The 18,212-nt window shown below is 37.6% G+C and overlaps 1 protein-coding gene across 5 annotated transcripts in view; it reads left to right on the forward strand.

Annotated features, from left to right (window-relative positions):
* The window catches only part of Tp63 (tumor protein p63), a 215,586-nt gene that overhangs the window by 187,909 nt on the left and 9,465 nt on the right, over positions 1 to 18,212 (forward strand). For 3 of the 5 annotated variants that reach the window (XM_047563739.1, XM_047563736.1, XM_047563738.1), the window contains 5 exons: positions 270 to 379; positions 1,037 to 1,173; positions 2,884 to 2,966; positions 5,926 to 6,062; positions 17,959 to 18,116. In XM_047563739.1, the coding sequence (XP_047419695.1) occupies positions 270 to 379; positions 1,037 to 1,173; positions 2,884 to 2,966; positions 5,926 to 6,062; positions 17,959 to 18,116 (625 nt within the window). Of the gene's footprint in view, positions 1 to 269; positions 380 to 1,036; positions 1,174 to 2,883; positions 2,967 to 5,925; positions 6,063 to 11,911; positions 13,074 to 17,958; positions 18,117 to 18,212 lie in introns of those variants that run through there. The other 2 variants (XM_047563740.1, XM_047563737.1) reach the window with 2 other exon arrangements.

The raw sequence follows: 18,212 nt of genomic DNA on the forward strand, positions 1-18,212 counted from the left end.
TTGGTTCCGTTTGCATATGAACAGGATTAAAGATCAAAGAGATGTTAAAGCTTATCTTACCTATGTCCTGTCCAATGTTGCAGACATTAGCTTGAAGCTTTCCAGAAGGCAAAGCCTAAAGGAATTTGCAATGGATTTCAGAGTTTTCCTTCCTAGAAGGAAGCTTCTTTAGAAGTGGAGTTCTTTCAAGAAAGGGAAAACCTGAAAAAGAAGAACATTAGTTCAAACTATCTTTAATGCAGATATTTTTTTTTTTCTCCTGTGCTCAGGTTGGCACTGAATTCACGACAGTCTTGTACAATTTCATGTGTAACAGCAGTTGTGTTGGAGGGATGAACCGCCGTCCAATTTTAATCATTGTTACTCTGGAAACCAGAGAGTAAGTGGCATGTGTAGAACTATCATTCTACAAACAATCACAGGCAGAGGACAGTGAAATTGTGTCTGTTTTATGGTTAACTTGGCGTGCATGGTGGAGAGCTGCCCTTGATTTTTGTCCTTTGTGCTCTAGATTCTTGCTGTAAACACTAGCATGAAAGATCTAAGAAAGTGGAGGCAGAAGAGGGTGGGTAAAAGCAGAAGGGAAAGTAGAGCTGGGAAGGTGTATAAGTCCCTTTATACCTGAATTCTTGACATTTGACTGGAGTTGTTTTTGATTAGACAGTGTTTGTTTTCATGTGGCCCCAAGGCATTTAACAGTTTCTATGAGTAAGTCTGGGCTGCCCGAGGGGATTTTATCCTGAGACATCCACTAGCTTAACTCAAGTTTCCTTCAAAATATGTAGCTAAATACAGCTGTTCTGCTAATGGCTTGGAGGTTCTTTGCAGAACAAATGGAATGTTATTTACTAATATTGCTTGTGGCATGGAAGCACTTTAGTGTTCTGCCAAGTGCTTTCGGGTTCTTCCTCAGAGCAGCCATGCTGAACGGGTGGTGATGGTGCCCAGGTGCAGTGGGGACAGGAATGGGAGAACTTCAGGAGGCCTTAAAATTCTCTGACTTTAACCCCTTCTTCTTCTCTTTTCTGATTCCTAGTGGGCAAGTCCTGGGCCGCCGTTGCTTTGAGGCCCGGATCTGTGCTTGCCCAGGAAGAGACAGGAAGGCAGATGAAGACAGCATCAGAAAGCAGCAAGTTTCGGACAGCACAAAGAACGGTGATGGTACGAAGCGCCGTAAGTAGATGTAGTGGCCCGTGGGGTAGGACCAAGTCTTCTCCAGTTGTAGTGGTTGGGGTGACATTGGAGAAGCTGCAGGATGAGATCTGCTAGCTTCAGCGGCAAGCAGGACTTGAGAGTCAGTGGGAGAAGACTTAGCCTTGATGGAGACACTGAGGTGGACTCAAAGTATAACACTACAGCTTTACAAACACAGTGTTCACGTTTCTTAGTACAGGAGTCCTCAGAATGTGACTACCACACAGGTAGCAGCAACATCCTCTGAAAACTGGATAGAAATGCAAATTCCTAGGTCTGAAACTTGCTGTATCAGTAACTTTGGGTGTACAACCTGGCAATCCAAGTGATTCTAATGATATTAAAAACTTGAGAACCAGTATCTAGCCTGTTGGTATCAATTTATCTTCCTATTATTAAGCATGAAGCCTAAATTAGCACCACCCATGTCATGACTCTATGAGAACAGTGAGGTTTATGGGCAAATTTTACCAAGCACAGCATGGGGCTCTGTAGATTTGAGTCTCATGGGGTTTTTACTTCATATGTTGGGACCTCAGTTGCCTCACAAGTTTTCAAACTTAGTTTTTAATCATTGGAAGCTTTAAAAAAATGAAATATTTCAAGGAACCTATAATACAGAATCAATGAAAGCAGAGCTATTCCGGGTGAAGGGATGGTCTATAGCTCCAAGGTCTGCCCATAGCCACTTCCATAGAGTCCTAGAACTCAAGATAACAGTGTTTGAAAACCACTGATCCACTGTGTGCTTCTAACTTGTGGTGAAGTTTGATTCTAGAAGGTATCTTGCTTAAGTTGGATAGCATTGCAAGTATTTTAAAGTACCCCAGACTATGACTTATTTTATGAAAAGGGGTTTAATATTATTACTGATTAGTATCCAGAAAAATAAAATTTGCATTATGCTTTACAAGCAAATCCATCACCATCAACTTATGTTTAGTATGATATGGTTTTTCTATTTAGCTCTCCCTTGTTCTGATCATTCCTCAAAAAATAAGATCATATATGTGATATAAATAGATAGATATTTCCATTCTAATTTTACTCTTAAGCATTCCTGATAGTATAGTTCTTAACTCTTTTCCTGAGTAATCTATCTATAAACTAATGACTTCTAGTAAGAATAGATTGTCTGACTTTTGCTAAAAGGATAGTCTGTGTACACTGGATCCTGGCTGGGTGTCACTTCTAATTTTTGAAATCTAAGAAATTGATTACCCATTAATTCCCTCACTTTACTATTATCAACACAACCTATGTAATGTGCATTTACCTCCTTGGGAAATAAATGACCTAAAATATGGAATGCAGAACTGAGTTTACTTCTTTTTCTTAATAACTCTTCACAGACACACACAAATTAGCAAGGCAGAGGTTTTCTGCCTCATAACTTAAGCTAAAGGACATTTCCCAACATCCCAAATTTCCTTCTTTCACTTATTATTCCCAACCTTTCCCCTGCCCCATTATTGTTAAGAGTGCATTTAACATGAAAGTAATCATCACCAATTAAATGGATGTTTAGGACCAGAATCCTCAATCTCATAGGTGTTGCTGGTGCTACTGTCTGTTTAGCATGTGTTATTAAATGTTATGAATATTAATATTTAATAACTAAATATGATTAACATATATTGTTGCTTCACAAATGTTCCCAGGATGAAACTTGCATTTTTCTTCCACCAGCTTTTCGTCAGAACACACATGGCATCCAGATGACGTCAATTAAGAAACGAAGATCCCCAGATGATGAGCTCTTATATCTACCAGTGAGTCTCCTGTAGATGTTCATGGTTGCCTCATTTTAACAATCACCTACCAAGCTTTTACTAAATGGTCATCTTCCAATTATCTGTGGTGGTGAGATAGAATCTATCGTAATCATTTGGAGTTGCAACAAGGTTACATAGATGAGATGGCTTATGAACAATAGAAATTTATTTTTCACTGTTCTGGAGATCAGAAGTCTAAGACCAAAGTGCCAGCCTGGTCAGGCTCTGGAGAAGGCCCTCTTGAGTTGCAAACTGCCATCTTCTCATGACCCACAGGGGGACAGAAGGCCAGAGAACTCTCCAGGGTCTCTTTCATGAAGGCACTAATCTCCTTCGTGAAAGTTCCACCTAAGTGATCTGTATATTCTACCAAAAACCCCACCTCCTAATATCATTTTGAGAGTTAGGGATTCAACCTATAACATTTTTGGGGGGACATAAATATTCAGTTCATAATAGTAGACGGAGGTATCAAAATAAAGCAAAAAAGAATATATAATTTTAAAAATTCAAGAAATTACTCTTCCTCTTTACAGTTTTGGAATATCTTAATAGCATGAGTGTCTCTACTTATCTTTCCACCCAAACAGTGCTACCCTCCTAATGATATTTTTGTATCCCAGATTTTTAAAATAAACTTGTACTTTATTATCTGTGAATAAGATTATCATTCACAGCATGAACATAACAATTTAGGATGAAAATTTTGTCAGAAAAATTTCACAAAGTTGATAATATGGCAGCTATAGAGGATCAAATGTGATTTACTTTTTTATTGAGAGATAATATTTGTACATCTTTATGGGGTACAGTATAATTGGATACATTGTGTACAGTGCATAATGATCAAATCAGGGTGATAAGTGCTCCATCTCCTCAAGCATTAGTCATTTCTAGGTGTAGGGAACTTTTATTTTCTTTTAGGGAGTATAATATAGAAAGCAAAGCAGCCAAGTACAGTGGGTGCCCACCTATAATCCCAGCTACTGGGGAAGCTCAGGCAGGAGGACCATGAGTTCAAAACCAGCCTGGACAACTTAGCAAGACTGTTCAAAATAAAATGAAAAGAATGCAGGGATATGGCTCAGTGGTAGAGTATCCCTGAGTTTAATCCCTAGTACTGGGGGGAAAAAAAAATAGCCAAGCAAGGCAGAATCTTCAATTATATGTGAATAGTCAGAGGCTTGGCCAATTCTCAGGGTCACTAACAAGGTACTTAATTAGATTATGGTTGCAGTTCATTGAATTCTTACTGTCTTAGGTCTTTGTCATCTAGAGTGGCAATAAAGTTTGGTGCCCAGTAGAGCCCTCAATGCCATCTCAGTGACATGAAACAGGCAAGCTGGGCCAGGAGAGCCACTGTGGGCTACCGCCCTAGGATCGAAGCTAAAGCCACTCAACAGGTTTGGGTGTGCCACATCTTGCTCCCCACCTTCCCTGGGCCCTGGCCCTTGGGCAGTAGACAACCGGTCAACCAATCAAACAGTAAATCAACTGAGATTCACAGTGTCTTGTTTCTCAGGCAACTTATGGCAATGGGTTTGTGACCTTTAGGTAAAACATCACCCCCATGTATTAAATATCCCAAAAGACTTATAAGCTGGGAATTCTCTGAAAAGTTAATGAAATTTTAGTTTAACTAATAAAGGAAGTACCCTGAAAGGAGTTACATCTTGAAATTAGTGAAAAGTAAGCTAAACTGAAATGTGTGGGGAAAAAACAACTCTATCAATTCAACATGTGTTCTGTGGTGTTCATTAAGGGTCAAATGGGCTGGACCCTGGGCAATTAGAGAGTAGTAGGACACAGTTCTTGCCTTCAGAGAACTTGTCTTCTATTGAGCACATGGAAAGTTACAAAGTAATGAAATAAATGCCTCCCTGGAGGAAGGCAGGAGCTGTGGATGCACAGGAAGGAGTAAGATAGCAGACCAAAGGAGGAAAGGCAGACAAAACTGCTCAGTAAAGAGTCCCTGGGGCTGGAGTGTAACCCAGCACAAGAGAGAGAGCTTCTTTTCATTTTTGAATGTTGATCAATTCTGCACTGTGTGCTGAGGTTGGGGACTGGGTTGAAGTGGGTGAAGTGTCTAGCATGTGAATTTAAATAGGCACTTACTCTCAGGACCCTGCAGTTCCCCAGTGTGTAGCTGGCCTCACCCTGGTCCTGGCCCTTCTCTTACATTTTTAAGCTTTTGAGAAATTCTTTTAAAAAAGAAGCATACTTTACCTCTGGCTGAAAACTTTCTGTCCTCCCAGAGTTGATTCTCAGTTTTTATGGTAGTTACTTATGTTTTATAAAGCTGCTATGAAAACCATAATCATGAATACTAATCATTGCTCCTTGGGGAAATAAAAGATTAGGTTCCTATGAGTCTCTGGTCCCAACATTACATCAACAAATCAGTACATAACCAGGTGTTGCACATATTTCTGTATAAAAGACACCCTATTTAATAAACGCTTTGATTCATTAACATTGAATTTCTGGCCCCCAGCACTGTAGTTGATGCCTTGAGTGAAGTTTATCTAACACAAGTATTTTCTCCTAAAAGCAGAGCATGGACTTGCATATGGGGACATAAAACAGCCCTTTAGCATTGTACTGGGGACATTTTGTACACCAAATTTCCAACAAAAATAACAAAAATGTGAAATATGTGCTACTAAACAGACCATGAAAAGACACTTGTTCACAGCATGAGAACAGCAACAAGAAAGCAGACCTTCTCCTTGCTCACCCTCAGCTGGGAGCAGGCATTGGTGACTCAAGCTTTTCATCACCATGCATGTCTGTGAATGACCATGCAAATGCCAGGGGTATTGATTTTCATGTTACACATAAATGTCAACAAGCAGGTGAAGTTACAAATGCAGAATCCATTCATAATGAGGATTGACTGCATTTCTAACAGTTCTGCAGTTCTCATTGTCCCCTTTCCTTCTGCTCCCTTACATAGGTGAGGGGCCGAGAGACTTATGAAATGCTGTTGAAGATCAAAGAGTCCCTGGAGCTCATGCAGTACCTTCCTCAGCACACGATCGAAACATACAGGCAGCAGCAGCAGCAACAGCACCAGCACTTACTTCAGAAACAGTGAGTGTGTCCATCTGTCATTCAAGGACGCATGGGCAAGTGTGACTGCTTATTTACACCAGCAACAGAATGTCGATGGGCAGTGTAGAAGATGATGTGAGACAGCAGAGCATAAATGGCTTCGGAGGAGTTGGCGTGGCACTTGTTTTTCAGTTTCAACTTTCTGTGTGTCTTATCATAACCTTGCCTTTGATGAGTTTTATCTATTTTAAAATTAATCAGAGACTCATACTAACAGTTACTAATTCTTGATTATAGTAATAACCTGTATATTTTACAACGTAAAATCTTATTTCATCCTAATGGATTTTTTTGTTCATCTCCTGAAATGCACAATCCATGTTTAGGAATACTACCGTAGACTGTAGAGAGTAAAGAAGTTTTACTACACCATGAATTGTTTGAGTGCTTTGTTGAGAAGGATTCTGAGACCCACCATATGTTCCTTGGGAAAATGTCCCAGTGCAGAAGGACAATGTAGCTCCATGTGGCCAAGTTTCAGCATCCCTGTTCTAGACTACCTTTCTGCAACATATTTTTACAGGAGCAGGAGAGATTTTGCAGCCTATTAGCATAGACACACAACCTATTTGTATGTTAAGTTTTACCTTGACTCTTGGATCTTTGATGATGTTAATTGTTTTATGACTAACAAGAATAGAATAGCTCTCATAAAAGGATAAGTTGACCAATCAGGATTCTGTTTACACTTACCTTTTGGTGGTTAAGAATCATCATTTGTTAATTGAATTAAGATATTATAGGTGTGCTGGAATTACTGACAGAGTCTCTTTAGATAAATGTAAAACATATATATTCTGAGCACATTTAACCTTTCAGGCAAAAATAAATGAAACCAAAAATTATCTTGTTTAAGGCAAAGATGACCTTTTAAATAAAAGGTAATTGAACAATCAATAATATTTTTTCTGGTGTTATTAACTCCTACAGGAATATGGTAAGTATAATAAAAGGACTCCTTATTCCTTCTTTAATCAACGTGAATGTGGTTGAGGAGGCTGGAGTGTAGCCCTGATATGCAGGAGGCACTTGTTGAGCACTGGTTGTCTTCAGTTGTTGGGGAACAGCAAGGAGATAAGAAACATTCATGCTCTCTCTTCAAAGGGCTTTAAGCTATTTGAGCATTTCATACACTTTTTTTCTGGAAGGGATTCCAACATTTACTTTCAGTATGGAAGTTTTGCATTTCATAGCTATATGGTGTTTTACATAAAGCTGACAGAAAGTTTAATCAGGTGGTTCTTGGAGACTGTATTGCAAAGGAGAATTAGAGCTCTGAGTTGTAGACAGAATTCCTATTGCAATCATATGGATTTTTTCTTTTTGGTCTCAGATGGAAATATATGTTAATATATTCAAGTACAAAATCAATTTAGTTCTTATAAAATCATATAATAGGGATCAAAGAAACAGAGAACTGAAACATCATTTAAAGACCCAGAGGGATAAGTGCCTTCCCAAAGACATATCCCTCATGGAACTATGAAATGTCTCGAATTGCTTTCAGTTCACTCTGGAAGAGTTTAGTGACATGTCATGCTGTACTGGTTGTTTTGTGCTCCCGTTTTGTTTGTTTGTTTCTCCAGATAACAGGAAAGGTTCTGATCATTTAGCACAGGGATTGGTAAACATTATTTATGTAGAGCACTGTTAGGAAATAGTTTAGGCTTTTAGTTCAGATGGTGTTTTGCAACTGCTTGGTTTTGCTGTTGTAGCAGAAAAGCAGCTACAGATAATACTTAAATGAATGAGAATGGCTGTTACCCATACTATTTATGGGTCCTGAATTTTAAATTGCATATCATTACCACATGTCATGAAATAGTATTCTCCTTTTAATACTCCCCAATTGAAAAATGCAAAATCCATCATTAGCTTATGGGCCAGATTTGACCCAGTCACTATAGTTTGCCAAATACTCTGATAGATAAATAAGTAGTCCCTCTTTCACGATTTCTTGAAGTGCAGCTTTTGTTTGGATATGTATATTCAGAAACTAGATGTATATTGTCAGACAGGTATTTAAAGGATTTAGAAAATTCTAAAGTGAGTTTTAAAATGGTGTCGCCTAATCTAACAAAACCTATAGTAACCTATAACTGAGGTCTCTTGTCTTAGAAAGTGAGGCATGTCTATCCAAATATAAAATATGTAATGACACCAGCTCCTTTATCAGATAAGACTACAGTAGTTGACTTGATCACATGTTCTTGCTGAAGATCTGTTATGTCAAAGCATTAAAAGAGAGATGAGAAAAAATGGGGCTCCTGTCTTCCTGTGGTTTGCAATTCAGTGGTGCATTCCTAACCAAAATTCCTTTTGAATTTGAAGAAAACTCTGGAAATTCATTCTCAGCATTGTATAAAATAATAGGGCAATTTTAAATAGCTTGTATAGGTTATACAATCATATGGATTTTTTCTTTTTGGTCTCAGATGGAAATATATGGTAATATATTCAAGTACAAAATCAATTTAGTTCTTTTAAAGAGAAGGGGTAGTTTGGTGGTGTTGTTTTAGAGACTGTCAAGCCAGTAGGATTGACATCGATCAAGGACAGGTGCTACTTGTTTGTTTACATGGTATCCTTGAAAATACTTAGCCTGTATCCCAATACAATGAGTTATCCCATGCTTGTGTCTGATTTGCCTGCTCTAAAGGGAATTTTTTATTATCTATGTTTTATAAAATGACCTATTTCATCAGAGAAGAAAATGCATCTTAAAATTGTGTTCATAAAATTAGTTCAGTAGATAGTATGGACTTATTTTTACCTTTTTGCACACATGACCACAGATTAATAGTGAGGAATTAGTAGCTTCATAGTTTTTCCAGTTGTTTATTTGAAAGTATGATATGCATGTTTTTGAGTTGGTAACTTACAGCTGTGATAACTTGGGCATGGAAATCTAACAGACTACAAAATGAAATCTTTCAAAATATAGACATTTGGTCTAATTATTCCTTTGTAACATTATATATACTTGGGTCCCAGTGATTGATAGGCATCTATTATAAATACTGTAGTTGCTTTATTTTTCAGCTGATTTTTTTCAGCTCTTTTATTTTCACACAAATCTTCAAGGAAGAGTGTAAATAACTAGACAAAGAAAGAAAAATGGAAATCTAATTTTCTGGCAATAATTTGAAAAGAGTAAATCATTTTGGAAAATGCCTATCATAGCTCATGATTTTCTTTCCAAAACATAACATTAATTTTATTCTGGTAAGGAACTACTTTTCCATTTTTCTTTATAGTAGAAGGAAAATTGGTGGAAAGGGAATATACTTTCTACAGGATGGCAGTAAAATATTTCCACTTTAATTACATCTATTGCTTTCCCACTGTGTATTTTCTCTCTGCTTGCTTTTCATTTGTGCATGGTTTTCCTTTTTTATAAATTCCTTCACAATTACCTTCATGATCATAGGTTTTATGGAAGATGGATTTTATACTGAGTTGCTGTGAGTCAAATTGTTACAGATAAAAGTAGTCTTTCTGCTTTGTAAGAGGAAATTTTATTTTCATTAACTTGCCCACATTGGTATAAATACAGACCATTATGTTTATAGAAGACTGATTCTAATGGGAGGACAAATTGACCCCATTTTTACGCTAGATTCCTTACCTTTGTATTTCTAAGGGGCATTAGCTCATAGCACAGCTGTGCACAAGCTGCTTGACACCTATTCAGCAATCCTTTGACTTTTATATCTCAGACTCATGCTATTTCTTTTTCATTCTTTTCTGTAGCTGACTTTCCTTCTTAGCTTCCATTCTGTTCTCAGGCCAACATGACTGTTAGACCTTTGCTTAGCCTAACTCTTACTTTCCTCTGGAAAATTAATTTTCTAGTTTCCATTTAAATCTAAGTATAAATCTGAGACATCCTGAGGGGCACTTTGAGGTTCCTTCACTCTTAGGGCCACTCAATGTTGGTGCCTCATTAGTAACACGAGCCAGAATATATTGCAACAGAGCAGGATTGGCCAGAGCACAGTTTTAACCCCTTGCACCACAGGTGGGGAAACTGAGGCCTAATGAACTGCACCTGCGATTTCATAGCCAGTTCATAATATTGATAAGAACAAATCAAATTTAGAACCTAGAGCTCTTTACAATGGTTTGGTCTGATTCATTAGTTAAGTAACTTGTAATACTAAAACTAAAGCAAGTATCAAGTCCCATTTTACCTGTCAGTTGGCATTTATTCTTGCTGTTTTGATTTAAAGGTGTATCTCTTTAATCTCATTTGTTTATGGTTATCTTCAAGAATGCTAATATTTTTCTACTGCTTCATGTATCTGATTTGAGAAGCAAGCAATATATTTAAGGCTATGACATAAGTGAAGGTAAAAGACATAAATATACAAACTTATAGAAGTTATTAGTGCTATTTTTCTATGTTTGGTCAGAAATCCTCCACATTTACAGAATATTTATTTGAAATTGTCACCTTTATTGATTAAAAACCATAAATACAGGCAGTTTCACATTGTTCAACCTGATAGCTATCATGAGAATGCATAGGTTTTTACAGAATACAGTGTTACTTTGAACTTCATAACTCTATTAGTACATCTTCAGGGCTGAGGTTTATTAGCTCTAACTCAGTTATGAAGGATAAACTCAAAGATTAATGAAACTCAGATTAAATCACTTCTCTGCATTGCATATCCCATCATAGGATGGTCTCAGTTCTAGGTCTGCAGGTTAGATCTCCTATGGTCTATATTCTCTTATCATAACTGGAACAACTCCTTGATTCTTGCATGCTGTCCCATACTGCTTCATGCTGTTTGCTGAGAGAGAAGCACCAAACCTTCATGTCCAAACAAGGAGTCAAAGCTCTAGTTCTTTAGTTGGCAGTAAGTTGCTTCCACACATCCACACCAATTTGTATTTTGTCAGATTTTGTTGAGATGGTACCAATTTTTGATGGTTTACCAAATCCCAGTACTAACCAAGTAAAAATGACTTTGTTCCTTTGAAAGGAGTAAACAAGGAAGATTCAAAAAGCCAGTCTGGGAAACAGTTCCCGAACAGTTCATGCAGTTGCACAACCTTTAACAAAATAAAAGGGTTTGTCCTGGCATCCTTGTGGCACAATTGATTTCTTAATTATGCAAAAGTTGCCTTCATGAATTTGATATACACATTTATAGGCCAAGTTTGTGACTGAAAGGATTAAGGTGTTTATCCATCTCAATCTGGGCACATACAAAATGCTCATTAATAGTTCACAAACGCATGACGACACAGCCCCCATACTGAGATAAGATCACATTTCTTCATACTTCATCGTTTGGCTAGACATGAACAGTAATGAGGTATAATAATTGGGCAGATGACATTTTGTGAAAGCTTAAAGTTTGTTCTTGTTTTTGCACTCCCTTTTTCAATTAATTGAGTCAAGTAACCCTTATGCCAAGCACTATATGAAGCACCATGACCTTCCCTGTCTCCATAATCCTCAAATGAATCCCTTTGTGGAACCTGTTAAAAAATACATATGCCTGTGCCCCAACCTGGTCTCAGAAGGGATCTGAGAAATGCAGTTTTTTTAAGTTCCACAGATGATTCTGATATATATGTGTGGCTACCTACTACAGCCCTACCTCATTTCTTCTTCATAAAATTCTTGAAAAATCATCTCTGGGTAATATAAAGGAGGAAAATTAGGAAGGAACAAAAATCACTTTGCAGGCATTCTGTCCTGTTTATACTATGATCATGAAGGTGTGAGGAGGGTGTTTCTGCATTCATTGGATTTGGACGTGTGAAGTCTCAAGCCTTCATCTTTTCTTTTCTCTGGTTCCTCTCTGCAGTCTCCTTTCAGCCTGCTTCAGGAATGAACTTGTGGAGCCCCGGAGAGAAACTCCGAAACAATCTGACGTCTTCTTTAGACATTCCAACCCCCCAAACCGATCAGTGTACCCATAGAGCTGCGTCTCTGTATTTCAAGTGTGTGTTTGTTGTGTTTCCATGTGTGTATGTGTGTGTGTATCCAGCCTTTGAAAACAGAACTTGAAGACACTTTGACTCAGAGACCCAACTGCTCAAAGGCACACAGTCAGTAGTGAGAGAATCTTTTGAAGGGACTCAAAACTTTAAAGAAAGGATGCTTTCTGCAGATTGTGTATCCTTAGATCTGACATTAGTCAGACAGGAACTACTGTGTATGTCCGTGAGATTTCTGTTGTTTCCTGGGAGGGAGGGGTCAAGCCCAGAAGGGGACATTTGGATGTTTATTGGAACCCTTTTCTGTTCCCTTCCCTTGTGTTTCTCAAACTCATAAAGAAGCTTTTGAGCAGGTCTCAAACTTAAGATGTCTTTTTAAGAAAAGGAGACAAAAGTTGTTATTGTCTGTACATAGGTAACGTGTAGGCGGCTGAGGGACTCAGTCGGGCCTTTTAATGCTGGTCATGCAGTTATATTGCAAATAGTAACAATCTAGGGCGCCATGTACACTGCTGGGCAGAGAGGTGATGATCACCCTGAGTAGCCTACATTGGGGGCAAGGTGCGTGTTCTTTTCCTCTTTTTCGGAACTTGCATTATTAGTATTCTCTCTTCATGTACAAGTAGAAAGTTCATCAATGCTCTGTCAGATCTTTCTCTGCACCATAGGTCACCATCTGATATGATAGTTTTGTTTGCATACGAAACCCTAGAGACTCACCCTGCGAACGGTTGTTTAGACCCCAAGGCACATAAACTAACTTTGTGGTTTTAATAGGAAGATAAAACCACCCATAAATATTGCCCCAAGTACTTGTTTATCATTCTTCAGTGTCCAAAATGGAGTTCAAAGTCCTCTTACCAAATCTATGATTAATTTGTTTAATTGGGGCTCCTGACCCTCAATCCTACCCATCATGAAACCAGCCGGGTTACTGATTTTGCTCAAATGCATTTATCCAGGAGAGAGATGTTTTGGTTAACTGATGTCCAAGCAGACATGTTAAAATCAATATTTCTGGTCTATAAATTACAGAGAAAAAAAATAGATGATTTTCTTTATTTCTTTTCTTGTCTTTTTTTTTTTTTTTTTTTTGACTCAAAAAGTCAAGAATCAGTTTCTTTTCATTTTAAGATACAGTATAAAAGCTTTACCCGCCCTCCCCCATCTTCCCACAGGTCACCAGCACTTCAGTCTGTCACCAAGACAATGATTTCTTGTTATTGAGGTTGTTGCTTTATGGATGTGTGATTTTAATTTTCAATAAACTTTTGCATCTTGGTTTATCTTGCAGTTTCCGTTTCTGTCTCTCTTGCTTTTATTTTTCTTAAATACTAGAATATTTTCACAGGAATGCATGAAGTACCATGGGTAGGTCTAAAGAATGAGTGTAATGTAACCATCACTTTGGTCTATATTTCTTATATATGTACTTGATGTTTTTATTTAAGGTACTCTGTTTCAAGGTCGTCAATCTGAAAATTTAATTACAACGTCTCAAGTAGCTTAAAAATATTTTGGTCCTGCAAGTGTTTAATTTCACCCTGGTGGGTCCACAGTATTGTTTATTGACATCTCTGAATAAGTCTCAAATTGTGTTTTTTATTGCCAAATTTTCTAAAATGAATTTAAATTAAATCCCAACATGACATAGGCATTAGCAAATATTTGACCAGAAATCTTTAGTAGGGCCTATTGTCCTTGGTTTGAGTAATTGCTTTTAAAACTACAAAAGAAGTTGTTCTAAGTGAAATGAAATTAGTAGATTAGATAAACTTATAAGAAAATATATCTTTACATTTAAGATAAAAATATATTAGTAAAATCAGATGGTCTTGTTACATTTGGAAAGAGTTTTCACTTTGTCTAATAACTTCGATTCACAAATCCCTTAAAAGATTGGCAAGTATGTTTGCCTTTTTAACATTTTCTTTTTCTTTTAGGAGTTGTTTAACTTTAAGACAATTTTTATATACATTTTTGATATATTTTTAGTAAATTTTATATAAATGCACATATTTAAAACCATGAAACATATTTGAAAATAATGTTGATCATCCAGAGAATCAATGTTGTGCTTGTCTGTAGTAGCAGGATTGCTGGGCTAGAAAGGTCACAGAGAGAGTAGTACTGGGGCAAATGTGGAAGAGGGATCATTCCTTTTCTGAGGGTAGTCTCTCCACTACCTTCTTATATTATGTGGGGTGTTCTTCTCAACACTCAATATTCCCTTTGCTTCTCACATTCTAAGAAATGGTTTGGAAAAAATAAATTTCACCCAAGTTTTTCTAGAATTGCTTTTTCTTTTTCTTTTCTTTTTTTTTTTTTTTTCTGGTAGTAATGGAAGATGTAAGTCAAAAGAAAAAAAAATCTTGTGTAATTCTTTTGGAAGTTAAAACAAAGTGTAGCTGTGTCTTATCAGGAGTTTTGACATTCACTACATAGACAGTCACTAGAGTTGGAATGAGGAAACATGATTTCTAATCCTGGATAATGGAAAACTGAAAGTTCTGAAATTCTGAATTTTTTTCTTAGCACAGAAGCTGATGTTGTTAAAGAACTGGGGTGAATTTTCACTAGGATTTTTCCTCAAAACTAGAAATACAAGAGTTTTGCCTTTCAATATTCCATAACACTGAGTTCTTAGAAATATTTAGTAAGACTCCAGAGAAAACAACCTCAGGCCTAAACCTTGTTATTTTTTCTGACAGAGCTGTGTTATTTATTTATTTATTTATGTATGTATGTATGTATATATGTATGTATTTATTTATTTTGCCATTGGGATGATGGGAGTACAGTGGAGTGGATATAAGAAAACTAACACTGCACAGGGCCTGTTTTCTCAAATGCTTTTCTTTCTCTTTAATTTTCCCAGATATTTGGAGAACTGTTTGGCAAGAACCATGACATTATATTTATAATGGAAAAAAATATGGTTGTTCTTTCATGCCCTATAAATTATCCATGAATGTATTCACTCACTCCTTTTTCATGAATGTGTAGAGGTTCTTAGCGAGATCCTTCTATTTCAGACACTGTAAGTTTGGTAATAAACAGACTCTCCTGATGATCTGTGGCATTAAAGCTCACTTCTGAGTTATAGGGAAAGCATTCAGAATTTCCATCAATTATCTGCTCACCCTTATTTCTGAATTTGTTCAATTAAAAAGAATCTGTGTGACCTCTGGCTACTTCTATTAATTCCTAAATTGTTCCCTTTCATCATCTTGACCAAACACTACAGTGTTCCCCATTTGGGGTCAGAGAGGAAGAGTGAGAAGAACCAGTGTTCCTTGAGTACCAAGAAATTGCTGCACATCTTACCTGACCTCCTTCAGTCTTAATAGTGAACCTTCCAGAGTGAGTCTCGTGCCTCTTCTAAAGGTTAAGAATAATGCAATTTTTGGAGACACTTGTGTAACCTCCAAAGTCAATTCATTTGCGTCAGATCCAGGTGACTTAGAGATTTCAACATGCTTCAAAATCCATGTTCCTTCCTTTTAACTGTGGTTTCTGATCTATCTTCATCAAATTAAGTGAATTAAGACAATAAATCATAAATGAACTAATAAAATCATAAAAGATAATGACCATGAGGGAGAGGAAGTTGTAACAGGATATAGAAGGTGGCATTTACTACAACTGAGGGCCCAGAGGAAATGCAAATCTTGTAAATATACTTTTATTTTCCTAATTATGGTTCAAACAAAGTTTCCATAAGTTCTTGCTGTACATTTAACAAGAACTCTTGGGGAAGGGGAGATAGGAGGAATTCTCTTTAGATTAGAGAGGTCCAACCCACATCTGGAAAATGGGTAATTTACAGGGGGCAAAGCATCTCTTCACTTCCCTGCCCTGAGCTTTTCTGTACTTTAATGTGGACTTACAGACGTTCTTACATAGGTATAAATGTGCTGGCTCTTCTACCAGGCTCCTGCACAGGCGTGGAGTGGATTAGGAAGTGCTTGTGGCAGCCAGAGTGACTCTTTAATACATTCTTCGGTCCCTGCCTATCTTAGTCTCCCACATTTCTCTTACCACTTAACCCATTTCTTGATCCTATAACCTATTGCCCATATTTCTTGGGGAGGTGTCACAGAATGAAAACAGACAAGACAAATCTCTTGAACCAGGTGCCAGGAGATGTACTTGTACTTGAAACCCATCTATTCAGCAATGTGCAACCTTTGCCACATTTTTTTTTCTTAAATCTTCACACCTACTCTTCCCTGTTAATAGTAATCATAAGCTCTGCCCATCCCTGCTCTGTTATACTTGATGTGTGTCCACACAGATGTTGTCACAGTCCTTAAGAACATGTATGAAAGAGAATAATCTGAAGTAGTCTGCAATTAAGAGGATTTATTTTATCAAGACCTGTTCATGCAATTTGGATCTATAATTGTGAGTACATGAGAAAGATAAAGAGAAAAATCAGTGACCTCTTACCTTAAAAAGCAGTTATTTTACAATGTAATGGATTTGTTAATTTTTCATGAACATGCTAATTTAATGCAAATGAATGTACAGCATATTGTTTACATTACCCTTACTGTGACTCTTCAGCAATAGGGAATGGAGGCTTCCCATATACAGGCAGTTATAAATTGTGGAGGATACAGGATGGGATCTTCAAAGACCACCCCACTCTAACACTCAAGTGCTGAGAGTCACTTTATAAAATTATTTCTTCAAACATTATGCTCTGCTTGTTTGAAACTTGAATTCATTGATAAAGCCTCTAAAATTTGTATCACATACTTATGCAATATACCTCAAAGACATTTTTTTTAATTTGTCCTTTAATGTAAATATGGCTGCAATAGAAAGGAGGAAAATAGGAACCAAATAATACGTATTGTTTGAAGAATGTTCAAGGGAATTTTTCCCACTACAGGCTGGAAACATGCTTCAATTCAAATCTTCATGCCCATGGTCCAAATAATTACTCGCCATAAATGCTGCAATCTAGAAAGTTGTTTTTCTCCTCTTTTTCAGTTCTTTTTATAGCCTTACATGGTGGGATGAATTATTAGCCCCATTGTAACTGCTACTTTATGAGCATCTCAGAGATGGAGACTTTCTCTTTGGCTTTCCTAGCTTTAACATCTAATGCATCATTAGATGTTAGCAAGGGTACACATATGTGGCTGTGGTTTATATAGCTTTCTCTTAAGGAAAAAAAAAAAAAGTCCGGGTTGTTAATAAGCAACTTGTGTAGGGACTATAGCTTTCTAATGTTTCTGGAGGGAGCTAAAAGTTGGATTATCTGGTCCTCATTCTACACCTCCAGCATAGAAAGTCCATTGGCATTGCAGTAGGTCCTCTCATGTCCATGAACATCTCAGCTGAGAAAGCATGCTTCCAACTTGGGGCCTGGGTATGCTGGTAGATGTGCTGCCAAATGTCCTGTTTGATTGGCTTTGCAGTTATATTCTGTATATCCCAATAGGCCTAGGAAGCTACAGATGGAGCACCTGAGCTACAATCTGAGCGTGGCATCTCCATGTCTTTCATCAGCCTTTGTGTCTTTTCTGAATTCTTTTCCCTTTACTGTTTTTCAAATTTGTTTGAGTTGAAGAGAGAAAGACTAAGAGGATGGAGGGAAACACAATGGGCAAAAGGAGGATACAGTTATTTTCCCTTTCACAAAGGAGATACTTGATAAAGATATTACACTTTGTACCCTGCACATTCAGGGAATATATGATTTGGTGAGAGCTCTGTACTCCCTCCCTAGTCTTGGAAATATTCTCAGCTGGAAACACAAATAACTTCTTATCATCAATCTGGGAGAATAATTGGCAACATAAGGTTGGAGGCCATATTTTAATCTGAGACCTGTGGGAAATGACCAGTCCCAACTCCTTAGTGTCCCTGCTGACCATGGTTCCCATGTTTGTATTCCTAGGAGCTCGATGCAGTCTCAGTCTTCATACGGTAACAGCTCCCCACCTCTGAACAAAATGAACAGCATGAACAAGCTGCCTTCCGTGAGCCAGCTGATCAACCCCCAGCAGCGCAATGCCCTCACCCCCACCACCATTCCTGACGGCATGGGAGCCAACAGTAAGCATCTTCTGTAGCTGCAGCTGTAGGACCAAAGGGCTAGTGTAGGGAAGACTGCTCTGATGGGGAAGTCTTTCTCCTAAGCCAAGCCAGGGG

The sequence above is a fragment of the Sciurus carolinensis genome, chromosome 9, assembly GCF_902686445.1.
Source record: "Sciurus carolinensis chromosome 9, mSciCar1.2, whole genome shotgun sequence".
Lineage (NCBI taxonomy): Eukaryota > Metazoa > Chordata > Mammalia > Rodentia > Sciuridae > Sciurus > Sciurus carolinensis.